The sequence below is a fragment of the Melospiza georgiana genome, chromosome 5 (genome assembly GCF_028018845.1).
Source record: "Melospiza georgiana isolate bMelGeo1 chromosome 5, bMelGeo1.pri, whole genome shotgun sequence".
Lineage (NCBI taxonomy): Eukaryota > Metazoa > Chordata > Aves > Passeriformes > Passerellidae > Melospiza > Melospiza georgiana.
In genome coordinates, this window is record NC_080434.1 from 21,454,173 (window position 1) to 21,475,699 (window position 21,527).

The following is a 21,527-nucleotide window of genomic DNA, read 5'->3' on the forward strand; positions in this document are numbered from 1 at the left end:
AATAAAGCTATCTATACATGGTGGCCCTGTATAGGTCACAGTCTCGCAGTGTTTTCAGGCATGCCAGGCTTGGGCTTGTACCATTAAATCGTTCATCCATGGCAGCCCATTTCCCCCCTCCTCCCTGCACAGTGACATGAACATTGTTAGCATACAATACAAAGAGTCTGTGTGAAACCTCAGCAACTTACAGCACTTTTGCTCTGCAGCGGGGAAGAATGTTTATATTTAATTGTTTTTCTTAACCACTTCAAGTCATGTCCTCTGGTGACTCTTTAAAAATAAACCAAGTTTGTACAAAATGTCGATTTCCCTCCTTGATTGTATGTATTAGATATTGTGGTCTTAAGGCTGTTTGTGGTGTGATACCAGTAGGTGCTTGGGAAAATAAGCTTCCTGGCTACCTGCTGGAGATTTGTGTTCCAGAGTAGTGAGCCTAAGTGATGAATTGCTGTTATGTCTTCTGAGACCTTATAAGATTGTCCATGGAGACAAGGAAAGCACTCTGGTTTTGGAGTAAACTCTTAAGTAGGAGATAGCAAAATAAGACAAGCTAAAGTAGGGAAGAAATCTTTCAAATTTTGTTGATTAAATGTCATTTGTGTATGAAGCTGACTGAAATGAAGAGGGAGAAGTGGAAGAAGCTGACAATGTGCATGAGTTTGGCTTCTCAGGTTTTCCAGTTAAATAAGCATAACAATAAGTTGCTTCAGCTCAAAAGTCAAGTGGTGTGCAGTTTGATGTTGGTATCTCTGGGTGCCAGCATAGTGTTCTTAGCGAGCAGGAGCTCTAAATCTGGGTCTGAAGTTTTAAGATAGACTTTTACTTGTCTAAGGTGATTTAGGTCTGCTTTGGTGTTCTTGGACAAGCTAAACTCTGTACATGGAAGCAATCACAATTTGTTAGATCAAACCTGTCTCTCCTTGCCCTGAAGTGAAAACTAAAGTTGTTTTCAAGAAAAAAATTCTCACTTCTCTTATTGTCCCAGTGAGTGGGCTGACAGCAGGAAGGAATGCTGCACTAGTCACTCCATAATTATTGTTCTTCCAAAATCACACAGTTCTTCCATTTGTGAAACTGCACTTATCCTGTGTTTCTTACAGGCTGAAGAATACCCAAAGCCTTTATCTTGCCTCTGAGACAGGGCTATGTGTGGGTTTTATAGGACTGGAGAAGAGAGGAGGAGATCCACTGTTACCTTCATTTAAATTTCAGTACATAAAGATGTGTAATCTAAACAGGCAGGCTCTTGAATGATTTGCTAGTGTTCCAACACTTTATAGTCATTAATCCTGAAAAGTCTAAAAATCTGTATCTTGTATGTATTTATGCCAGTTATGCACCTTTTGAACTCTGCTGTGTCAGCACAAGAAAGTTAGACTAGTTCTTCTCCTCCCTTAGATACTTGAAAAATAAAGTTCTGCTGCTATTACGGTTTTCTGTGGGAAATGCAAAACCAACAAAAATCAAAGAAATGAGATTTGTAAACATCTCCCATCTAGTTTCTTGCTTGCAGAGACAAAATTCTGCAGTAGAATTAATTTGGCATGTTTCAATGAGTATTGTTCTGTTCCCTATGTTCATTCAGATACACAGCATGGAGGAACTGCATGGAGTTTATGACTAACAAAGCAGAGACATTTTTCTGTTTTAAAATCATGCATTTGAAAATACTTTTATTTACTATCACCTCCCAGATATTGCTATTTGCCAGTGATACTAAGTCCTGCAGACAAGCCTGTGGAAAGGCAAAACCTCTGTTTGCAAAAATTGATGTTTCAGAAGATCTTGTATTGATGTATCTTTTTCTGCATTTCTCCTGCATTTCTTGGATTTATGATGTGGGACGCTTTTTTTTTTGTTTGTTTGTTGTTTGTTTGTTTTTGTTTTGTCCTCCCAGTAATGAGATATTGCAGCAGAGAAGTTTTTCCCATCTTGGAGGAAATGGAAAATAAGAAATAGTGGATTTCTTCCATCCTCCTGTAGTGTTGAGTTTCCTTCTTTTACGTGCATCCTGTGGGCCAAATTCCATATACACTCATTATATCACCTCTTTGTTTCTTAGGCTGATGATTCTCCTGAGTTGGCTCTAACTCATTATGCCTTCAATTTTCGTTATTGGGTCAGCTTTTCAAAATTGCTGCTGCCTGGAGTGCTTTCAGTTGGAGCCATTCTCCCTTGTCCTGCAGTTTGTGACTGTGCCTGTTGCAGCAGTAGCTGTCCTGGAAATGTCACTGGTTTGTTAGTGCACTTGTGACTCCTTAGGAACCCAGGAGCACATCAGGTTGTGTAGGTGTGACAGCACTGCTGCAGCCAAGATGTGTGTCTGGCTTTGGGCTCGGCCTGGGAGGGCTGTTCCTGCTAAATGCAGGCAGTGGGGACCAGCAGGAGAGGAAGTGGTGCTGAAGATCCAGCTTGCACACTGCAGGTTTTTAAAGGTTTGAGTTCTTTTCTACCTAGTTCTAGTGTGATCTTGTGGACCAAATTCTTGCTAGTGTTTTGGAACATGAGCTGTGTTCCAGATCCACATCCTCATTTATAAGTAATCCAGCCTGTGTGCTCTGAGATTGTTCCAGGTGTGAGCTGAAGCACAGCTTGTGTGTGATCACTTCAAAAGGACTGCTGGGTATGACCTGAAATATTAATGTAGATGTGCACCAAAGGCAGGAGCTGAAGTCAAGGGTCTGTCTCTGAAAAGTGGTACAAGGTGTTCTGATGATCTTAGAGTACAAGAAGGAGAAGGGGTGGGGTGTGCACCCTTATTGCTTTTGTATGGAACTATTGCTTCCTTGTTCTTTACTGATGGGATAAAGGCAAACTATTGTGCAGCTATAACACCAGGAGGGGCATTCACAAGCTCCTGTGTTCAAGACCAGCATTTTCCCTTTGCCTTGTTCTCCCTTGAGCTATAAATGGGATGCTGCCTGTAGTGTGGAGGGCTCTGGCCACGAGGAAAACATGACCTGAGGACATGTCAGGCATCTCTCAGGCTTTTTTTTTCTACCTGTGCTCACATACCAGGAGGAGGACTCCAGTTTTGCAGGAGTTTGTTCTGCCTGGCTTGGTTCTCACATTTCCTTGTGGGTGGAGTGCACCCTTGTAGTGAAGAAAAGAGCCGGGTCCTAATCATTTCATTTGACTTCTCCTGAATTTGGAGTGGGGTGGAAATGTGGGGTCACTTTCCTTTTCCATCCATGCATCATTGTATCCTAATGATTGAAGTACATTTCACAAATAAAGGAACTTTTCCCCAACTTTACTGTTGCTTATTTTAGTTCACTTATGGATGATGCTTTTATTGTTTCAGTACACCAAATAAATTTTGGCTTGCATTGGATTAAAATATTAAATAGCCTCTCATGGACTGTAATGTACAACAGGCTATGGAGGGTGGAGGAATAGAGCAAACAGATGAGCTGGAGATCAGCCATGGAACATGTCCTGCTGGCTCTCCTTGTGGGACTGCAGCAGAGCCCTGGGTTGATACCACAGTGAGAAGTAAATCACTTGAGTATGTAGCTTTGTACAAACAAAGCATTTCCTGCCAACGCAGATTACACACAGGCCTAAGCTACCGAGTGATGTGTGTGTATTTAAAAAATAACCATACTTCAAAAGGGAAATGCATCTAGAGGAAAAAATTGCTCATCCTTTTAGATGTTAAAGTATCAGAGAACATGCAACAATTTAACAGTCATGGTTGTAGTGGGCAACTGCAGCAATGTTGCTGAGGAAAAATTTGTAGAAAGCCTTACTTTAAAATATTTACAGGTGGTTTGCATGAGAGAAGGGGACAGTCACCATATATTCCATGTCTGACTGAGCAGCCTGAGGATTCAGAGCACGTGGTGGAGGGTGCAGTGTAAGAATATGAAGTTACTGATCCTCTGCTCAAGCACCTCTGGAAATGTTTCCTTCTGCTAAAGATGGGTTGAAGACAGAACTGGTCACTACCAGATGTTTGTACATCTGTCTCAAACTTTTCCCAGGAGTAGCTGTTGCAGCAAAAAAAAATATATATATTGTGGTAGGAGGTGTAGTAGGTATTATAGAAACTTGTAGTGGATAGGAAGTGTGTGTGCTTAAAGGACTGTACATTTAGATCTTCTTAACAATATAAAGTGAGATATTATTCCCAGTTGTTGCCCTGCTGCTTGAAGCAAAATGTGCTTTTCTTCAGGGTATTGCACTGCTGCATCTTGAGAGAGCTTATTTGTAAGAGTCCAGAGTACAAGACTGTAAAATTGTATTCTAAGCAGGAAGCAGTAATCTTCTATCAGACTACTTCTGTGTATCTTGACCTGTAATCACAGGGCATTGTGTGTGTTTCTCATTCCCTCTGCTAGCTATTGTTTTACTGACAAAACCTATCTGAAGATTGTCTCTAGATGTCTCTACAGAATACTGCTAACTTGAGGTTCATGTGCAGAGAGCATTTGGAGTAGAATGCAAATTAAGCAGTATGTGCTTTGCATTGTCTGGATGTGTTATTTGGGATTTATCCAAGTTAGGCTTATGATTGCCATATGTGGACTAGCAACAGATGCACATAAAGGTGCTTTCCAAGGACAGCAAACAATGGCAGATAAAGCCTGTGTTGATCTATGCAGTTTGTGTTGGATCACAGCTACCCTGAGGAGTGGCCAGCCAACATGTGGCATTACAGGCGGCTAAGAGCCTGGCAGTTCTAGAAAATCAAGTAAAGGGAAGTAGGGCAGAAGTGGAAAAACAGCATAAAACTGGCTCAATAAATTTTATTGCCATTGAATTTCATGTGACTGTAACAAAATGCAAAGTAATGCGTTTCTCACCACCACTTTTGTATTATGACCGTCTTCTCAAACAGTGTTGTTCACAATTGCAAGCTGAATTTTAATTGTATTTCTTTTTGTTTGAATTTGACTACTTTCATATGGAAAGAAGTTGATTTAGCATAGTAATTTGCTTTGATTTTTTTTTGTTGATTTATTTGATTTCGTTTACTTTGTTTTTAAGGAAAGACAGTGTTTTATGAAGAGAGATTTAAATCTTCATCTTTTTCAGCTTTTTAAAAAAGTAAATACAAGTAATAACAAAGGCAACATCCTTTCTCCAGTGACTAGTTTTTTTCACTCTACTACACCACAGTCCATTAATTCAAAAATTGACTAATGTTAAAAGAAAAGAGTAGTAGTGCTTCCTTCAGGGCAGAATTTATTCTCATCTTATGGTAACTATGTAAGCACAGAGGAAAGGAATTGAAAACTTTGTGAAGAAATAATTTTTGTAATTGTTTTACCCTTTGAGGGAGAGCTCAGGCTTCTTGACTTGTGTAGGGACAAGGCCTCAATTTTTTCAAAGGTGTGTTGTTAGATTATCCTGTTTATATTGCATGTTATTCTTAGCCAGAAGGGTGACTTGGATTTCTTTTCTCTAACAAATGTAATGAAACAAAAATAGTGGAAAAACTTTTGCACAAGTTGATGTAAGTGTTAATGGTAGGTAAGTGTTCATTTCATCTTGGTGTGTATCATCTCTTCATTGAGATGGTACCAGAAAAAGGGACAGGCCATCTGCTTCTCTTTGATAGCAGTGCTGGCTCTGAGTTGTGTTACCTTGTTCCTTTCATCTCTTTTTTGCTTTTTTAATGAATGTCAGTAAGGCTAGTACTATATGATGTAGGAGGAAAGTGATGAATGTGATTTTTTTTTTTCCATCTCTGGCAATAGCCTTCTCTAGTAGGAGGGAAAAGAATATACTTAGCAAATGCTGTTGGATTATTGTTGGTATTTTAGAATTGGGTTGCAGTCAGATTTTTCTTTGGGATTTGGGCTTTTCTAAGGCTCCTTGATGTGTGCATTGGTGAAATTCACATGTATATTTTATTTACTCCGTCCTTTTCTGCAGAATTAAAAGCTTTGAGCACTGTCTATATTTACTGCTTGCTCAGATTTTGCTTGGGGAAGTCTATGAAAGTGATTGCAGACTACATGGAGTAATGTGTTAGAGATATTGGTTACATGACAATTGATATGTTTCGAGTATGTATGTGTATATATATAAAATGAGTATGTGTGTATATATATATAAAATCACAGATCAAAGCCACAGCTGTGAACAGTCATCATTATCAATGTCACTTTAAATTTCTGGAAATGAGGTTATGGTAGCATCCTCTTGCTGTGTTGGGACTATTTCAAGGAAACAAAGGGGTATGAGCAGGAATTAGAAAAAGGATGAACTGTGGAGTTTGGCAAATAAGGAGCTGAAGATGTAGAGATCTCTGTTGCTGCTTCTCAAGGACTTAGAGGAAGCAGTAGTCCAAAGCACTCAGCCTGAGTTCAGGGTTCTGTGAGGAACCACAGCAGAGTGCTTTTCATTGACCTACAGCACTGGGGAGGGGAATGAAGAAATAGTGAAACTTCAGCTTTTTTTTTTTTCTGCTGAAAAGCCTTAGGAAACTGTAATTGTTCCTGTGCAAACTCACTGGAATAGGGTAAACTTTACTTGTTTCTTGATATGACCCATCTGTTCAACATCAGCAAAACTCTGCATAAAATGTCTTCAAAAAATTTAAATAGTTCCTCAGGATAATTGGTGTTGCAACCCAAGCTTTGCTTTCAAGGCAGAAATGGCATTACAAGCAGACTGTGCTGACTGTCATATCTAAAACACAGCATATGTGGTCTAACATATGATAGATCTATTCTAAGTTAATGTAAACTATGTCTCAAGACAAGTTCTTAAATTGTCTTTCATCCAACTAAGAGACTTTGATATTTTTAAATTCTTCCTGCTAGCTAATTAGTCAGTAGCCATACTTTATTTCTAGAATGAGGTTTTGGCACTGTAGATGCCTGAAGTTGAACTGGCCAGATTATGTATTATGTCAAAATTTGTTGAAAAACTTTTGTTGCAAGATAGTGTCACCTAGGAGCTCATTTGTAATTTCTGACAATTGCTGTAAATACTGAGAATAAATGCTAAATTCAAGGTGGTTTTATTACTTTTAACATTTTTTCTATATAACATGTTACTGTGTATTTACATAGATGATATATATGATACATAAAATGTGTCTCAGCATGGGTAATAAGAGTGAGTTAAGTTTTGTTCAAATATCTGTTCTGAGTTTCTGGCAGACTACTTATAGCTATATAAGCAGAAAATGTCCTGTGGGTTTCTCACAGAGAATTCTTCAAGAACATTTGGTTACTCACTCACATATTGATTCAGAAATATTCCACATAATTGCACTTTTTAATCCCTTTTGGGTTACAAAGATTTTCTTAATTGTATTTTCTTGCTGTACTGCAGAACATTTATTTTGCTGTTGTCTTTTTCCTTTTTAAGAAGAAAAATGCAGTCAGAATTTGTACAACAGAAAGCTGAATGTACTTTTTATCCCTTGGCATTGTCTCTTTCTCAGGGAGTGCTGTCCAACATCTCCTCCATCACTGACCTGGGAGGCTTTGATCCTGTGTGGCTCTTCCTAGTGGTAGGAGGAGTTATGTTCATTTTGGGATTCGCAGGATGCATTGGAGCTTTACGAGAAAACACTTTTCTTCTCAAATTTGTGAGTAGCTTTTGCAACTTACATTGACATTCCTCATTTATGTAGCATGCCATGTTGTCTGTTCTATTTAACTGTGTTAAGCATTTTAAATGTATTTTGGAGAGGAAGGTGTTATCCAGTGTCAGAATACCAGGAAAGCACTTAGCTTTTAACATGTTACAGCTCTTCAGTCTCTGGTGCTTACTGGCTGTATTGTTTTAAAGCTCAAAACTGTTGATGGTAAAAATCATAACATGGAAGTACTGATTTTCATATGGATGTAGCCTAACATTTTGCTTCCCTGTCACAAAAAAAGAGAAATTTCTTGTGAGAATCTGTGTGTTGAACTTGGAGTCCATAATAAGCTGCCTATGAAATATGAGGGATGTAGATGCGGCAGTGAATGTGATCCATGTGACCTGTGCTGTGCAAGGGCCCCTCGTGGTACAGAGGAGATAGGACTGTTACAATATCCTCAGTCTGGCCCATACCCTCATCCCTGCTCTTCAGCTAACTGGAAGAGGTTTCATTGCTTTCAGTGCTGGGGCCTGAGAAGGAGAAGGGGAGGAGAATGTGTCCAGGATGCAGAAAGAAAATGGAAGTTTTCTTGAATTCTGGACTGGATTGTTGGTTAGGAAAGGAGCTGCTGGCATGCGAATGAACCTCAGTATGCAGAACTTCTTCAACTAAGTAGCTGGCTGTTGTATTTTGAAAGATTTCCTCCTGTGACTTTTGAAAATGAGAGTAACAATATCATGTTCACTTTTAGATAAATTAAAAATTCATAGTAAAGATTTTTTTCCTCCACCCCTCCCCTTTCCAGAGGTGGGCACTGCTTGTGGACACAGTTGTATCTTCATAACCATTAACTGTTAATATATACATGAAAAAGCTTTCAGTGAAATAACTACCTCCAAGTGACACATTTGGCTCCCACAGACATGTTGTATAAGGGGAGGAGGCAATTGAGAGTCACAGTTCTCGAGGCATTTATAAAGCAGCTTGTAACACTTTTTTCCCTTCTTCCTTGCTTCTCTTAGCTTGCCTAAAATGAACCCATCTGCTGTACCAGAAATAGCTTCCCATACAGCAGCTGCAGAAGAAATTAAAAACGTATCTGAACACACACAGAGAACATATTAAAGTGAAACTCAAAGGCACAGTTGCAAAGGGGATGGACTTCCAGTATACCAGGACCCCTGTGTGGTTTAAAACAGTGTAGACTCAGTGGAAATGCTTAGGGAAAGTGGCAGATCATTAGTAATGCCTTTGGCATCCATTGCATTTGCATTAATCATAGCAGCCTCATTTAGTTTTAATGTGGATGTGAGTAATTTCATAGACATTCCGCTCCAACTTAGTCATTAATTAATTTCTGCTGTTACCAATTCCTGCTTTGTCTGCTTGGGCAAAGCTTTGCCAGTGAAAGGATCTAAAGCAAAAGTCACGTAGAAAGCATTCTACTGGCACATTTTATATTGGTTGTTTATGCCTTCTAAAATGTAAATGCCTATGTTGAAATTTAAGACCAGTTTTCAAGGGCCCTACATATGGTGGTGACTAGCTGTGTCTTGAAATTTACAGTGAATTCTCTTGGATCTCTTTGAAAATCTCAGTGAAATGTCCAAGGTTTGGCCATTTGTTAGCATTTTTGTTATTTTTTACAATAGAATTAAAGTTTCTGTTCTGCAGCTCCAATAAAAATGGTGTGTTTTTAATTTAAAATTTCCTATGTGCCAAAATGGCTTGAACTTGCACTGAAACAGATAAAGCCTAATCACTAGATATAATTGAGGACTTTGAGAAAGTTCTGGTCATAAAGGAAAATAATTTTAGCCTTTCTTATTTTCTTCATAGTTCTCTGTATTTCTTGGAATTATTTTCTTCTTGGAGCTCACTGCTGGCGTTCTAGCATTTGTTTTCAAAGACTGGATAAAGGACCAGCTGTATTTCTTTATAAACAACAACATCAGAGCCTACCGAGATGACATTGATTTACAAAACCTCATAGACTTCACACAGGAATATGTAAGTTGGACTGTTATTTTTTTTGTAAAGCTTACTTTTAAGAAATACCTGCTCTTATTCTTTACTTTCCATCTGTTCTGTTTCTTCAAGTAGCAACAGAAATATTCCAGCATATAATGCCTTTGAATATATTTATATTTGTTTTTACAGAACTACAAACACACAGCATCTATGTAAAGTGGCTTTATTGATGTATGACTGCATAAAACAAGATGGGGAGTTGGAGTGATTTTTCTTGAAGACTTAGTGTGTCAAAGTTAAAATATTTTATTATGGAAGCTATCACATCTGTTTAAGAATTTACTCATTTTCTAAGCTCCATTTGGTCCTAAGATGAATGTTGGTGTAGTTTTTAGCAACACTGCAGAGTGGTAGAGGTATTTAGTTGGTCCAAATGAAATTTTATTTCTACAATTTTATTTCTTCTGAATTAGACTTAATGGAATTAGCCTAATGAAGTGGACCACCTGTAGAGTTCTTGTAGGACGCCTCTAAGTGATACCACATCTGCACTTGGGAGAAAAGGGTGAAACCAGTGGTGCACCTGTTTGTGCAGGTTAAGCTCTGTAATTTGTCAGCGCGTGTAAAGAATTCTTGCCCTGACTTTTGCACACAAGGTCTGCCAGTACCTTCCCTGTCCAGTACTCAGTTCTGACTGGTGTTGAGGAAGTCCTCTTTAAATCTGGCACTGTGTGGCTAACATGGCTGTGTGTTGGTTGAATTAATGTTTACTAATTTTTGTGCACTCTACAATTAAAATAGTTTCAGTGCTTGATTTGTTTCTCTACGCCTGGGGGAGAAATGGTAAGAGGATGTGGATCCTTGCCCTGTTTTGAATCTTTTGCAAGAAGGTCAGAGGTCAGCACAAACTGAAAGTAGTAGTCCACTTGTATGCAGCCAAAGGCTACAGTCCAAATTTGCAATGACTTCCCAAGGCTTTCTCTCCTAACTGCATTAGCATTCAGCAAGTAAGCCAGGGGCAGCACGAGTTGTGAGAGCGAGTTACTTCTTCACCCAGTAGAGATGGTGCACAAAGACAACATGTCAGGTATTGCAAAGAGAACTCCTACATCTAGAAGGAGACAATGGCTATTCCAATGCTTTTAAAAATGTGGTTGTTTGGTTTTTTTCCTTTTAATTGACATAGATTGGTTCATTGGTCTAGCTCGTTATTTGCTGTAAGCCATCAGTGTTTCCCCGGTCTCCAGTCCATCCTTTGTATGTTCAGCAAAACACATCAGTTCCTCGTGTGTTCAACACGTTTTGCCAGACTATGCCTGCCTTTGGCAGATTTACTCTCTGAAGGATTCACTAAAGGTGTTCATTGTGCAATGTGTGATGATCAGGGAACCGTGTGTTCACACTGATGTACAGCCAGGCAAAGTTCCTCCAGACTAGCAAAAGGAGTACCAGTGTAGCCCTTGAACTTGTTTTTTTTGGAAATCCAGGGCTCATTAGACTGGGCAGAATATTGTACTTTTGGCTCTGATGTCCCTTGGGCCTGAGCTTGTAGGCCTGTGCAACTCTGTGGTGTTGTGTAGGCTTATCAGCTCACCCATGGGTTTCTCTCCAGAGACCAGCATAGCAGGGTGTGATGTAACTTTAGTCACACGATAACTTTGGAACAATTTACCCATTTGGAGTGATATTTAAAAAAAAATGACAAAAATCCCCAACCAAACAAAAAAAAGGCAGTTTCAATGAAAGCAGTGGGAGTCTCAGATTTTGTTTTGAAAGCTAGAGGGGAAACTGGCAGCAGCCATGCATGTTGCTAATGCTGAGATTTTCATTCTGAAATTTAAGAAGCTCTTCTTTTTTTGTTCTAGTGGCAGTGCTGTGGGGCTTTTGGAGCTGATGACTGGAACCTTAACATTTACTTCAATTGTACAGATTCCAACGCGAGCCGAGAGCGCTGTGGTGTGCCATTCTCTTGCTGTACTAAAGACCCTGCTGTAAGTGATGCTCTAGGGGGTAGGATGGGTGTGCTGTTCCAGTCATAAATAACACTTCAAGATTTTCCTTTTGTTTCTGGAAATTGAGCCTCATTATTAACTTCTTTCCAATCTGTATTTTTTTTTTGTTCTTACAGCTCAGCTTAATCACTAACTTTTCTGCAGTCAGCGAAACTCATAAGATAACTTAGCTCTTCATTGTTAGAAGGAGAGAACCATGGGCTTGGCTGAACATATATATTAATTTTAGCAAGTATAAAAAGGAAAAGTGCTTAATGAGTTGAAGGATGTGAGCTTTCAATTGAAATTCATCAGAACAGTAACCCTTGAGATCAGACACTTTAAAGGAGATATGATTCATTATTTAATGTGGTGTCCCGAGGCTCTAGCCAGTTTGACCCAATTTGTGCCAGGTATGGTAATGAATGACAGTCTGTGTCCTGAGGCATTGGCATGTTTGCATTGGAATCTTCAGTTGACTATGGGTATCTTTACATACTCTTTTTTAAACTTTAAAGTTACTGCCTGTCCTACAGTCACCTGAAATCAGACTTGAAAGGTCAGAAATTGTTTGTGGGAGCAGCTTTTAGGTAAATTTTCATGTCTTTAAAAATATTTATAGTTCTGCATCATCAAGTGGAAAATGTTGGAGCCATGCATTGCTAATATGGATATGATAAAGAAGGGAATCAGTTCACTAACAGGGCTGGGTGTGTGCATGGAAACTGTTACGTGCCTAGCACTGTATATATTTGACTTTATATAGCTTGAAAGAAGCTAGCTTTGAGTGCTTGTATTATCTAGCAATTCAGCTGTGGCTTTGTCTTCACCTGGAATGACTTACAGTTCCTTGAATGTATTAGTCTAGCACAGACTGGAGTCAGGCAAGTTGCCAAAAGGCATCTCAGGTGCTTCCTGCCTTGCTAATAATGCAATGCAGTTGCTGCTCCTGGCATCCAGTTGCTGCTGCTCTCCCCCTCTCCTGATAAGGCACTGCCGCTTGCACAAGCTGGTTCTGGTTCCTCTGCAGTGAATGTGACTTCACAGTAGTTTGAATTTTTCTCAGAAACATAGCTGAAAATGTTTTAACAGGATATTAAAACAAAATGTAGGTTAGGCTCAAACATTTCCTTATGCTTAGGATTCCCTCTGCTGTTTGCCTATCTGCCCACCCACCCACACAGAGGTCATCACAACCCAGTTTTAAAAATATAGTTGTTATAAAACCAAACCAGTGACAGCAGTACAAGATAATCCTATAAATACATAATCCATCCTAAAGTTCTCTTTCTCTCAGTTGTTTAAATGGCTATGCAGTTTGTTAGGGTGTGATGCAGCAACCAGAAATTTAAAGATAAATCTCATTCACTGTAAGGAAACAACCTTAATGGCCTTTAAAAACTCAAAACATTAGAAGTCATGCATACAAGTAAAATAATTGTAACCAAGCTGTGATTGGTTCAATTGCGGTGATAAACATAGGTTTATTCTGTGGGAAAGCAAATTTGTCCCTTTTAGAATTAGGTTTCAGCGTTGGACTGATGCAAACAGTTCTGTGGATGCCTTATTGTTTTTAGTTTAGCTTGGGTCAGGAAGTGGTAAGTTTAAGGCAGGCTAAAATAAGTTTCTTGAAACAAATTTTGACTACCATAGTTCATTTTGATGTAGTTAAGGAGGTTGAAGTGTTCTAAAATCTTGTATAGGCAAGTTTAGAAAACTTATTTCCATTGCATTTTTCGTACCTTCTTTTGGTTAACAAATTCCAAGGTTAAAGGCAGAAGACATTAATCATGAAGCAACTAGGCATTTAGTACAAGGTAGAAAACTTAAAATCCTTCTTTCAGAATCTTAGATGCTTTTACATCCTTGTAGTCTGTGGCACTTAGGTTTTGAAACTTTCACTTAGGTCCTGAAACAAGATGAAGCTTTCATCTTGTTAGGAGATAAAAGTTGCTTGAATTTTGAAGATCCATTAAGGGAATCCAGTTTTGGCAGCTGACAGAATGCAACCTGTTGAACGTCCTACAAAGTGAGGAAACAGAGGAGCTTTCCATGCTGATAGGAGATGGTTTTTTCCATATGGCTGCTTTTTAAAATCCGTCCAAAGACAGTGCTTGTCTTTCCCACTATTTGATTAAATTGTGGTGTTTGGTACACCTAGCTCAGATTGGCTGATTTTCTCACTTTCTTGAGTACTCCTTCTTCTACTCACTGTCATTATATGATAAGTCAGTAACTTAATATTTTGCTGCCATTGCGGCTGATGCCAAAAGTTTCAGGCTTCATTTTATTACCATGAAATAACTGTATACAAAGTAAAAATACAGCTTCAGCTGCCAATGGGAAGCATTTGTTCACTAGGGAAAATCTGCCAGAGCCTATTTTATTACCTGAGCTTTGGGAGTACTAAAGGAAAGGGAGTAGGAAGAACCCCTCCTTTCCCATTGGTATCAAGCTCCTATAAGAAAGAACAAGCAGTAAGAACACATTACTCCATCTGTTATTTTTTCTTTCAGGTTTTTGGTAAGGAACTGTACATATTTCTAGAGACATTCTCAGAAAGAACTTGCAGCTTCTGCAACAGAACTGCCCCTTGTCACCTCTTCATTCTGCACAGACTGAACCCTGAAAATGACAGCAGTACTCTTGGCATATTTTTTAGTACAGACAAAACCTTTTCAGCAGAAGGTTCTTTCACTTTCCATAGATGTTCTGTAGTCCTTTTACTTTACTAAATGCTTGTATCTGGAACACAGAGTTCATCCAGGTGAGGGCTGGTTTTCCCAGCTTGCTGACTTGAGAGATAAATTTCTTTTTGATGTATGCTCTTGTTTGCTGCAAATAATTAATAGCGCAGAGTGAAGGAGGAGGTTTTTTTAATTAAAGCAATATGCTCATCAAAGTTTGGGTGATTGTCTTATTACATACAGCACCAACTCCAGGGAGTTGGGAGAAAGTGTTTGGGAGACATTTTACTGATTGCCTCTCTTTTCTCTCTCCTCTAGGAAGATGTTATTAATACTCAGTGTGGCTACGATGCAAGGCAAAAACCAGTAAGCTTTTTTTTTTCTTCCTAATGTGGTATGTTAAGGATCTGAATCCCTATTGCATGAGGAGATTGTTCTGCTGATGGTGTAGTTGAATGTAATTATCTCTGTTTTCTTCCCTCTTCTCCTTGGCAGGAAGTTGATCAGCAGATTGTTATCTACACTAAAGGCTGTGTCCCTCAGTTTGAGAAATGGTTGCAGGACAACCTTACCATAGTTGCTGGTATATTCATTGGGATAGCATTACTGCAGGTAAACATCATGTTCCCTGGAATGAGTTGCACAGAGGAATAACAGATAAAGTGAATATATGAGAGGGGAAGCTGTGTAGGAGAATCGGAAATGCAGTGCCAGTTGCCTGTTTGTAGGTTTTAGCAGTGGGAACTAAATGTATGAGGCTTTCTTTGTGTTAAGGAATATTTAGTTTTTATCTACAGGGATGCAATTTTTTTCTTTTCAACTCTCAGCAGGTTGAAACTAACATTCTGTTAGATAAACCTTATGTAGAGACTTTCAAGCCTGTACAGACCTACTGTTTCCAGTGGTGCTTGAATGAGCAGCAGAGAGCCTTTAGGGTTGCTTTGAAACAAGATTAGAACTGTTAATTAACTAGAAACTGGTACCACCATAAAAATGCTGGGGTTACAGGAATTCTGCAATATTCTTTCTTCTTCCAACACTTACTATTAATTTAATTTCTACCTGTGTTGTTTCTTTCTTATCTAAGTTCTGTATAACTTAAGGAGTTTGCCTGTGTGAAAAGTTGTCTAATGCTCCAAATGAATAAACTGTTATCTCTTCCAGATATTTGGGATATGCTTAGCCCAGAATTTGGTTAGTGACATTGAGGCTGTCAGAGCCAGCTGGTAAAACTGCTGAAGTAACCACAACAAGACACTGGACAACCGAAACCCTCTGAAACCTCCAGTGTGTCACTACGACACCAAGCTGTATGGACATGGGTGACAGGGAAGCCTTCTCTCCCAAGTAGTCTCAAGTTTAAGTTCCTGATATTGCAGTGAACTTGTGTTTTTTCGGGATGGGGGAGAGAAGAGTGGGCTATTGAAAATCTGCTGCTCACTGACAATTTTTTTTTTCTTTTAAACCACCACTTTGAAAGCTGTTGAGCCGTGAATCTCTACTGTATTCTTGATTTTGAGTAACAAGTGGACACTTTTTTAAATTGGTGTATTCAGTGAGACAGAGTTGCATTGTTGTAGTCTGTGGATATGCTGTTTATTCTTCATGTCATGAGCTCTTTGATAGCTGCCAAATATTCCTGAGATGGTCTATCTCCTCACCACTCTGTAAAGGAACAATCTTCTTGTTTTCACAGCTAAACATAGCTACAGGCCTAAACCCATGAAGCAGGAAGCAACTTTCTATGCATCTATTGTACAGTAAAAAAAAATTGTTTTTAAAACAAGGGAAATTATTTTTATGCAAGCTTCCAACTATCTCCCTCTAGTACTTTGAGGCTGGAATCAGCAGAAGGGAGAATTGCTTAATTTTGTCAAGATCTTTCTTCCTTCTCCACTCTTGTATGAAGGGAAAGGAGTTTTCTATTTGACGAACAAGGGTTGCTGCCATACCTTTGGATATCAGTCTCTTAAGGCAAGGATGGGATATAACTGTATAAATGTATGAAAGCAGTGTGGATGTTGGGTCCAAGTGAAGAATAATATTCAAATAATGAATTATATATTAACTTAAAAAATTCAAAACTTATGTATCTGATATGGCAAAATCTTTTGTTTCTCTGAAATTTAGTGTAACCTAATGTATTTAGGGATCTCACTGATGTTAATGCTTTGACATACTCATGCGAAGCTTGTTTCTTTGGTCTGTTCCTAGCTAGGGCTTTGTTCTTTCTTTTTTTCTTTTTCTTTTCTTTAATTCTTTTTACTTGCATGAGCTGTGGAATAAGAATCTGTGACACTCCAGTGCTTTAAATATGTGCATATGTTTTAATACAGTCTAATCCAAACTTATTTATTGATAAATGCATGTGATTATGGGAAGATCATTTCCCATTCTCTTGGAAGTTGGAGAGAACAGTTTTTGTCAGAGTAAACGCTTACCTCCAGTGAACAAATTCATACTATGGAGATGTCTTCTCTTCTTGCTCTAAAGGCAACAAAGAGCTTTCTTCTTCTTTCTGTGAAGCAACAGAATAAAAATCTTAAAATAGAAGCATTTATTAGGATCTACTAAGGCAGACCCTTTTGAATTGGACGCAAGAAAGCAGAATGTGGCAAAAAGCACAAATAGTGGAGAAAACTTTAATCCGGCTCCATTCAGCTTAGTGTTTTTGATTTGTTCTTCTTCACTAATAATAGTGAACTTAAAGACCTGACATGGCTTGGGTAGTTTACTGCACTTTGTATAAATTTAGTGTGTTTTATGACCCTTCTCAGTATCTCCATACCAGTCCTGAAAGCTGTGGTCCTGCTTTGGTCAGACAGTGGCAAAGGGTGTGTAGCACCTCCTTGTAAGGACATAACATCTTTGATTTGAGTTTCCTAAACCAGAAGGTATATGGAGTAGGAGAGAGGAACATTGCTTTCAAAGCTTCCCTGTTTTGGGGGATAGATAGAAGGCTGATCTGGTGACTTGTTAAGGCCCTTTTTGGTCCTGTGACACTTAAACAAATGAATATATGTACCCTTGCACATTTTGCCTTTCTGTGCTTTAGTTGGCTGTGGTTTTTCTCCCCTCTGAAGGCTGGTGAAGGGCACGCCGCTGCTTCACAGATGCCTCAGCAGACCTGTTGTCCTCCCATCTTTGAGCATTACCTCATCCTCTTCTGGTTAACTCCCACTGACTGGCTCTGAATCAGGCAGCCTCCATATCCCTTGGTATCTGCTGTTAAAGGCCAGCCATGACTCAGAATATTTTTAAAGCCTTTCAAAGCAATTATAATTCATTGTCCTTAATAAAGTTGGTTCCACCTCAGCACAGTGTTATGTTTTTCTTAGCCACTCCTCGATTTGGGGAGTTACTGGTTGTTTTCCCCCAGAGGGACATACCATTTTGCCTGATAGTGGCAGGACAGACAGATCATCAGCACCAGTGTTGCTGCACTGAGACAAAATGGTGCAGGGAGGAATCAGGGAAGTGGGGTTGAGGAAATGACCCCTCCACCAAAGAGCCTTGATTGTGATCCTGGGCTTTGGTTTGGAGGGAAAACAAAAAGCCTAATTATAGAAACATTCCTTGTTGCCACTGATCTTGAATACTACTGTTGCTGCTCTGAGTTTCTGAAGATAGCTTCATTCTTCTACTTGAATCTCTGCAGTTGTACTGTATTGGCCTTCTGTCTTGTCACGCTGTTCTCCGAGTTCCAGTCTGCTGGCTGTGCAGTTGGCAGTGTCAGACTGATAGGAGGGTAAATGCTCCAAGCTGAGCAATTCTTGTTCTCACAACTTGCGCGTCTACACACAAATGTGCAACACTTCTGCTGAATCCCAGAATGACTGACTGTTCTTACAAAAACCACTAGATAACTTCCTTTTCTAGAGCTCGTCTTTATTGCTGTGGTTGTTGATCCTTCTTGCTCCCTTGTTCCCAAGAGATACTTATTTACTCATTTTTGCAGTTTGATGGATGTGTACTGATTGTTTAGCTGTCTGTTACACATTTAAATCCCACATTTTTTTGTCTACAGATCAGGTAAGATATCCTTGAAATGTCCCACAACAGCTACTCAGCAGCTTAGGTGTCCAGTTGTGAAAACTTGTGGGAGGCCTTGAAAATCAATGTATTATTGTCAGAGCCTGCCAAATACAAGCAAACTTTTTTCCAGGAAACTTTGAAAAGGTCACGTGAACTGCAACTAAAGCACAACTGCTGGCTACGTGGGCTCAGTGTCTGAAGCAATAAGATGTGGTAGGCACTCAGACTCCATGGCAGTTTCCTGCCTGGTGTGGTGGTGGGGTACATGTGAGTTCAGAGATCAGCCTAATTATCTTTAACATGCAGTAGTTTTTCAGAAATTTATTGTCAGGCTTACGGAGTGGGAAACAGCTCTGTTTGCTGGGTGGTTCCTGGGGAGTAGTGGCATTGCTAACAAGGACTCTGGTAGCTCAGCAGCAGCGCTGGCTTTAAAGCTATTTCCATATATCCCATTGAGCCCTGCCAGAGGGCTTCACAGTCCTTGATCCTTTGCTTTCTAAATACCCTCTCTATTCACAGGCCTTTCTGTTGTTTGGGTTTGGGTTTTTTTTTTGATTAATAGCCTAATGGACAAATGTGTGAGTCATCTTTTTGTGTCTATTTTGGTAGCAGTAGGATCTCTTTGCTTAAAATCCATAATTTTGATTGTGCCCCTTAGAGTTTGAAGCTGTGGGGGTGCTTGCTCAAGTGTACTCTGTCCCGAAAGCCTTCTTCTCTCCCCTTTGAGAGAGATGCTCATTGTAGTTCTGGTGTGTAAATAGTGTTTGGAATGTAAATAGTAGCATGCAGATTAAATGCTTCTTGCACATGACTGCTTTTCACCCTGAAAGTGTTTATTATGGAGAGGAAAGGTGTCCACCAGGAGAGTCCCAAGTGGTTGTCTTGGCTGTCCCTCGTGCCGATGGAGCAGCAGGAGCACCTCAGCTGCCCATGTTTGGTGGCTGCCCCTGGGGAAGGTGAAGCCCTGGCCAGCCCTTCGGGGCCTGGTTAGTGACAGGGCCTCCCTTGCCTTTTCCTTTTGCTGCTTGGCGTTAGAAAAGCATTTGACTGTAAAGTGGAGAGTTGGTGGCAGCACCTCCTACCAGTTATGGGAGGTTGCCATCATTTGTGGCAGGACTAAACATGGTGCTATAAGAACTGTCCTGGATGTCAATCTGTGTTTTTACTACTTTAGAGATGCCCTTGTTAAAATTGGTCCTGGGTAATATGGTTGGTTATGAGAGAAATTATTGTCTGAATTTTCGACTCTGTTTCCCTTCTTGCTGTGTATGTCTTTTGGGTGCATTGAAATAGCAGTTCTGCAAATACCTATGTATTTGTTTTGGTTTAGGGTAAATTTGGGGGAGAACTTTTAAAGGGTTTTTTTTAGAAAAGCAGATTTAATTGGCTTTTTTAATTGGTTCTGGAGAAAATATTTTTTTGGACAAAAGTGAAAAAAATTCTGTTTATCAAACAATAAAATGTAAAAAATATTAAACAACAAAAGTTTTTGTTGCTTTAAAAGAGATGATTAAATTTAGAAAAGTTTTTTTGGGGGTTGTAGTTTGGCTTACTTAGTTTTTTGGGGTTTTTTTGGTGGAAGAAGATTAGACCTCAAAAGGTGTCAAGCACTGCGGAATATTCCTGTTCCTCCCATTTTTCTTTTTTCCCTGAATCTTTTCCAGATACCTGTAACAAGTGATGGAACTGTCTAAAACAAATGAAATAATACTACCTTGATCCATTAGCTACCAAATTTTGCCCCTTGAAAAAAAGAAATTAAAAAATCTGTCTCCCTTAACATGCAGTATACGAAGAAGTACTACTAGTGTGCACGAGGCAGCTCTGCTAGCTGTCTTTTGTGTTTTGGCAATATAAGTGTGTTAATAAAAAGCTCCATCTGTATGTGCGTTCATGTTCACACTGTGTACATAGTAGAGATGGACCTTGAGCTCTGGGAAGATTGGAATGTGAGTTTATGACTCAGATCTGTTTCTGATACATATATTCCACATTAGTTCCAGCTGAATCTTTCTCTCTTGTTCATCTGAAGGTGTACAGCAAGGTGTCAATATTTACCCTTCTTTGTGTATCATTCCTTTTTATACGAATGTATTCTCTTGTGTTCCTTTTTTATCAGTTGTAAAATTGATTGTAAAAGCCAACTACATTTACCGATTGAAAGTATTGCTATAACAGAACTGCATGCCCAGTAGAGTTTGACTTGAGCTTTAGTTTTCTGATTTCAGACTGGTTCCCTTCAGTCTAGGAGAAAAGCATAGATCAGGTGCATAATGTATTACTTGTCATCTTTAGCATTAGACTGTGGTATTGTATCACATGCTGATCTCAATGGATGTAACTGGAGTCTACTTAGGAGGTTAATGCAACTTCCTGGTAATTCATTTTAAGCTATTGAAAATGGTCTTGGTCATGCTACTTGTGTTCTTGGGTTTTTTGTTTTTTAATAGAGGCATTTTTTAGGAATGTTTTAATACACTTATGATGGACAATACAATAGTTTTAATAGTCGTGCAGTATTCTGTATTTACTTGAAGTAAATCATTTTATATGCAATTTGTTAGATAATTACAATTTTATAAATAAAATTGTGTGAAATATGATGTTGTGAATGTGTATGCACTCTTGATGTAGCACTAAATATAAACAATAGAAAGATATATTGATGGAAAGTTCCTCCAGGAAAAGATCCCTACCTTCTTTCCTCCAAACTAACAGGGGAAATAAATCCCCATCTCTCATATGTATTGTAGAATACTGTGTTCTGATTAAATCACAAAACATGCTCATGTCTCCAGTGGCTGCCCTTAGATGAATAATAAGCTAAGACATGAAGAACGTGCCCCCACATGAAGAGATCCCTTATTTCCTGTCAGCTGTTGTTGAAGTCTCTGCCTAATGAACATGCTCTGCTTCTTTCCAACAGGTTGCTGATGTTCCTCAGGCTGCAATGGCTGTGCTCTCCCCAGAATTATTCTGGTCACACTGGTGTGTTCAGGAGTTGATGGTTTGCAAGACTTAGACAAATGAAATTCCTACCTTCCTTCTCAAAAGATTAAATAAGTGCAGCATGTCCTTAAACAGAAGTAGTGAGAACTGGCTTACATTATTGTGCAGGTAAAAATGGGTAATGATGTCTTGTGCTACTTTGGATAGAGGAGGAAGCAGACTTTTTTTATAGAATTCAAAACCTCTAGGTTTTGTACACAAATGGCACTGTGATCAATTTAAAAGCATGTCCAGATTGAAGTCTAATGCCTTTTGCATATTTCAGGCATATGACATTTATCT

The 21,527-nt window shown here is 39.1% G+C and overlaps 1 protein-coding gene across 1 annotated transcript in view; it reads left to right on the plus strand.

Moving 5' to 3' along the window:
* The window catches only part of TSPAN5 (tetraspanin 5), an 82,901-nt gene extending 62,062 nt beyond the window's left edge, over window positions 1-20,839 (plus strand). Inside the window, exons 3-8 of the mRNA XM_058025078.1 lie at window positions 7,409-7,555; window positions 9,392-9,562; window positions 11,389-11,514; window positions 14,520-14,567; window positions 14,697-14,813; window positions 15,366-20,839. Coding sequence (XP_057881061.1) covers window positions 7,409-7,555; window positions 9,392-9,562; window positions 11,389-11,514; window positions 14,520-14,567; window positions 14,697-14,813; window positions 15,366-15,431 — 675 coding nt within the window. The 3' untranslated portion in view covers window positions 15,432-20,839. The remainder of the gene's footprint in view (window positions 1-7,408; window positions 7,556-9,391; window positions 9,563-11,388; window positions 11,515-14,519; window positions 14,568-14,696; window positions 14,814-15,365) is intronic.
* Window positions 20,840-21,527: the final 688 nt, after the last annotated feature.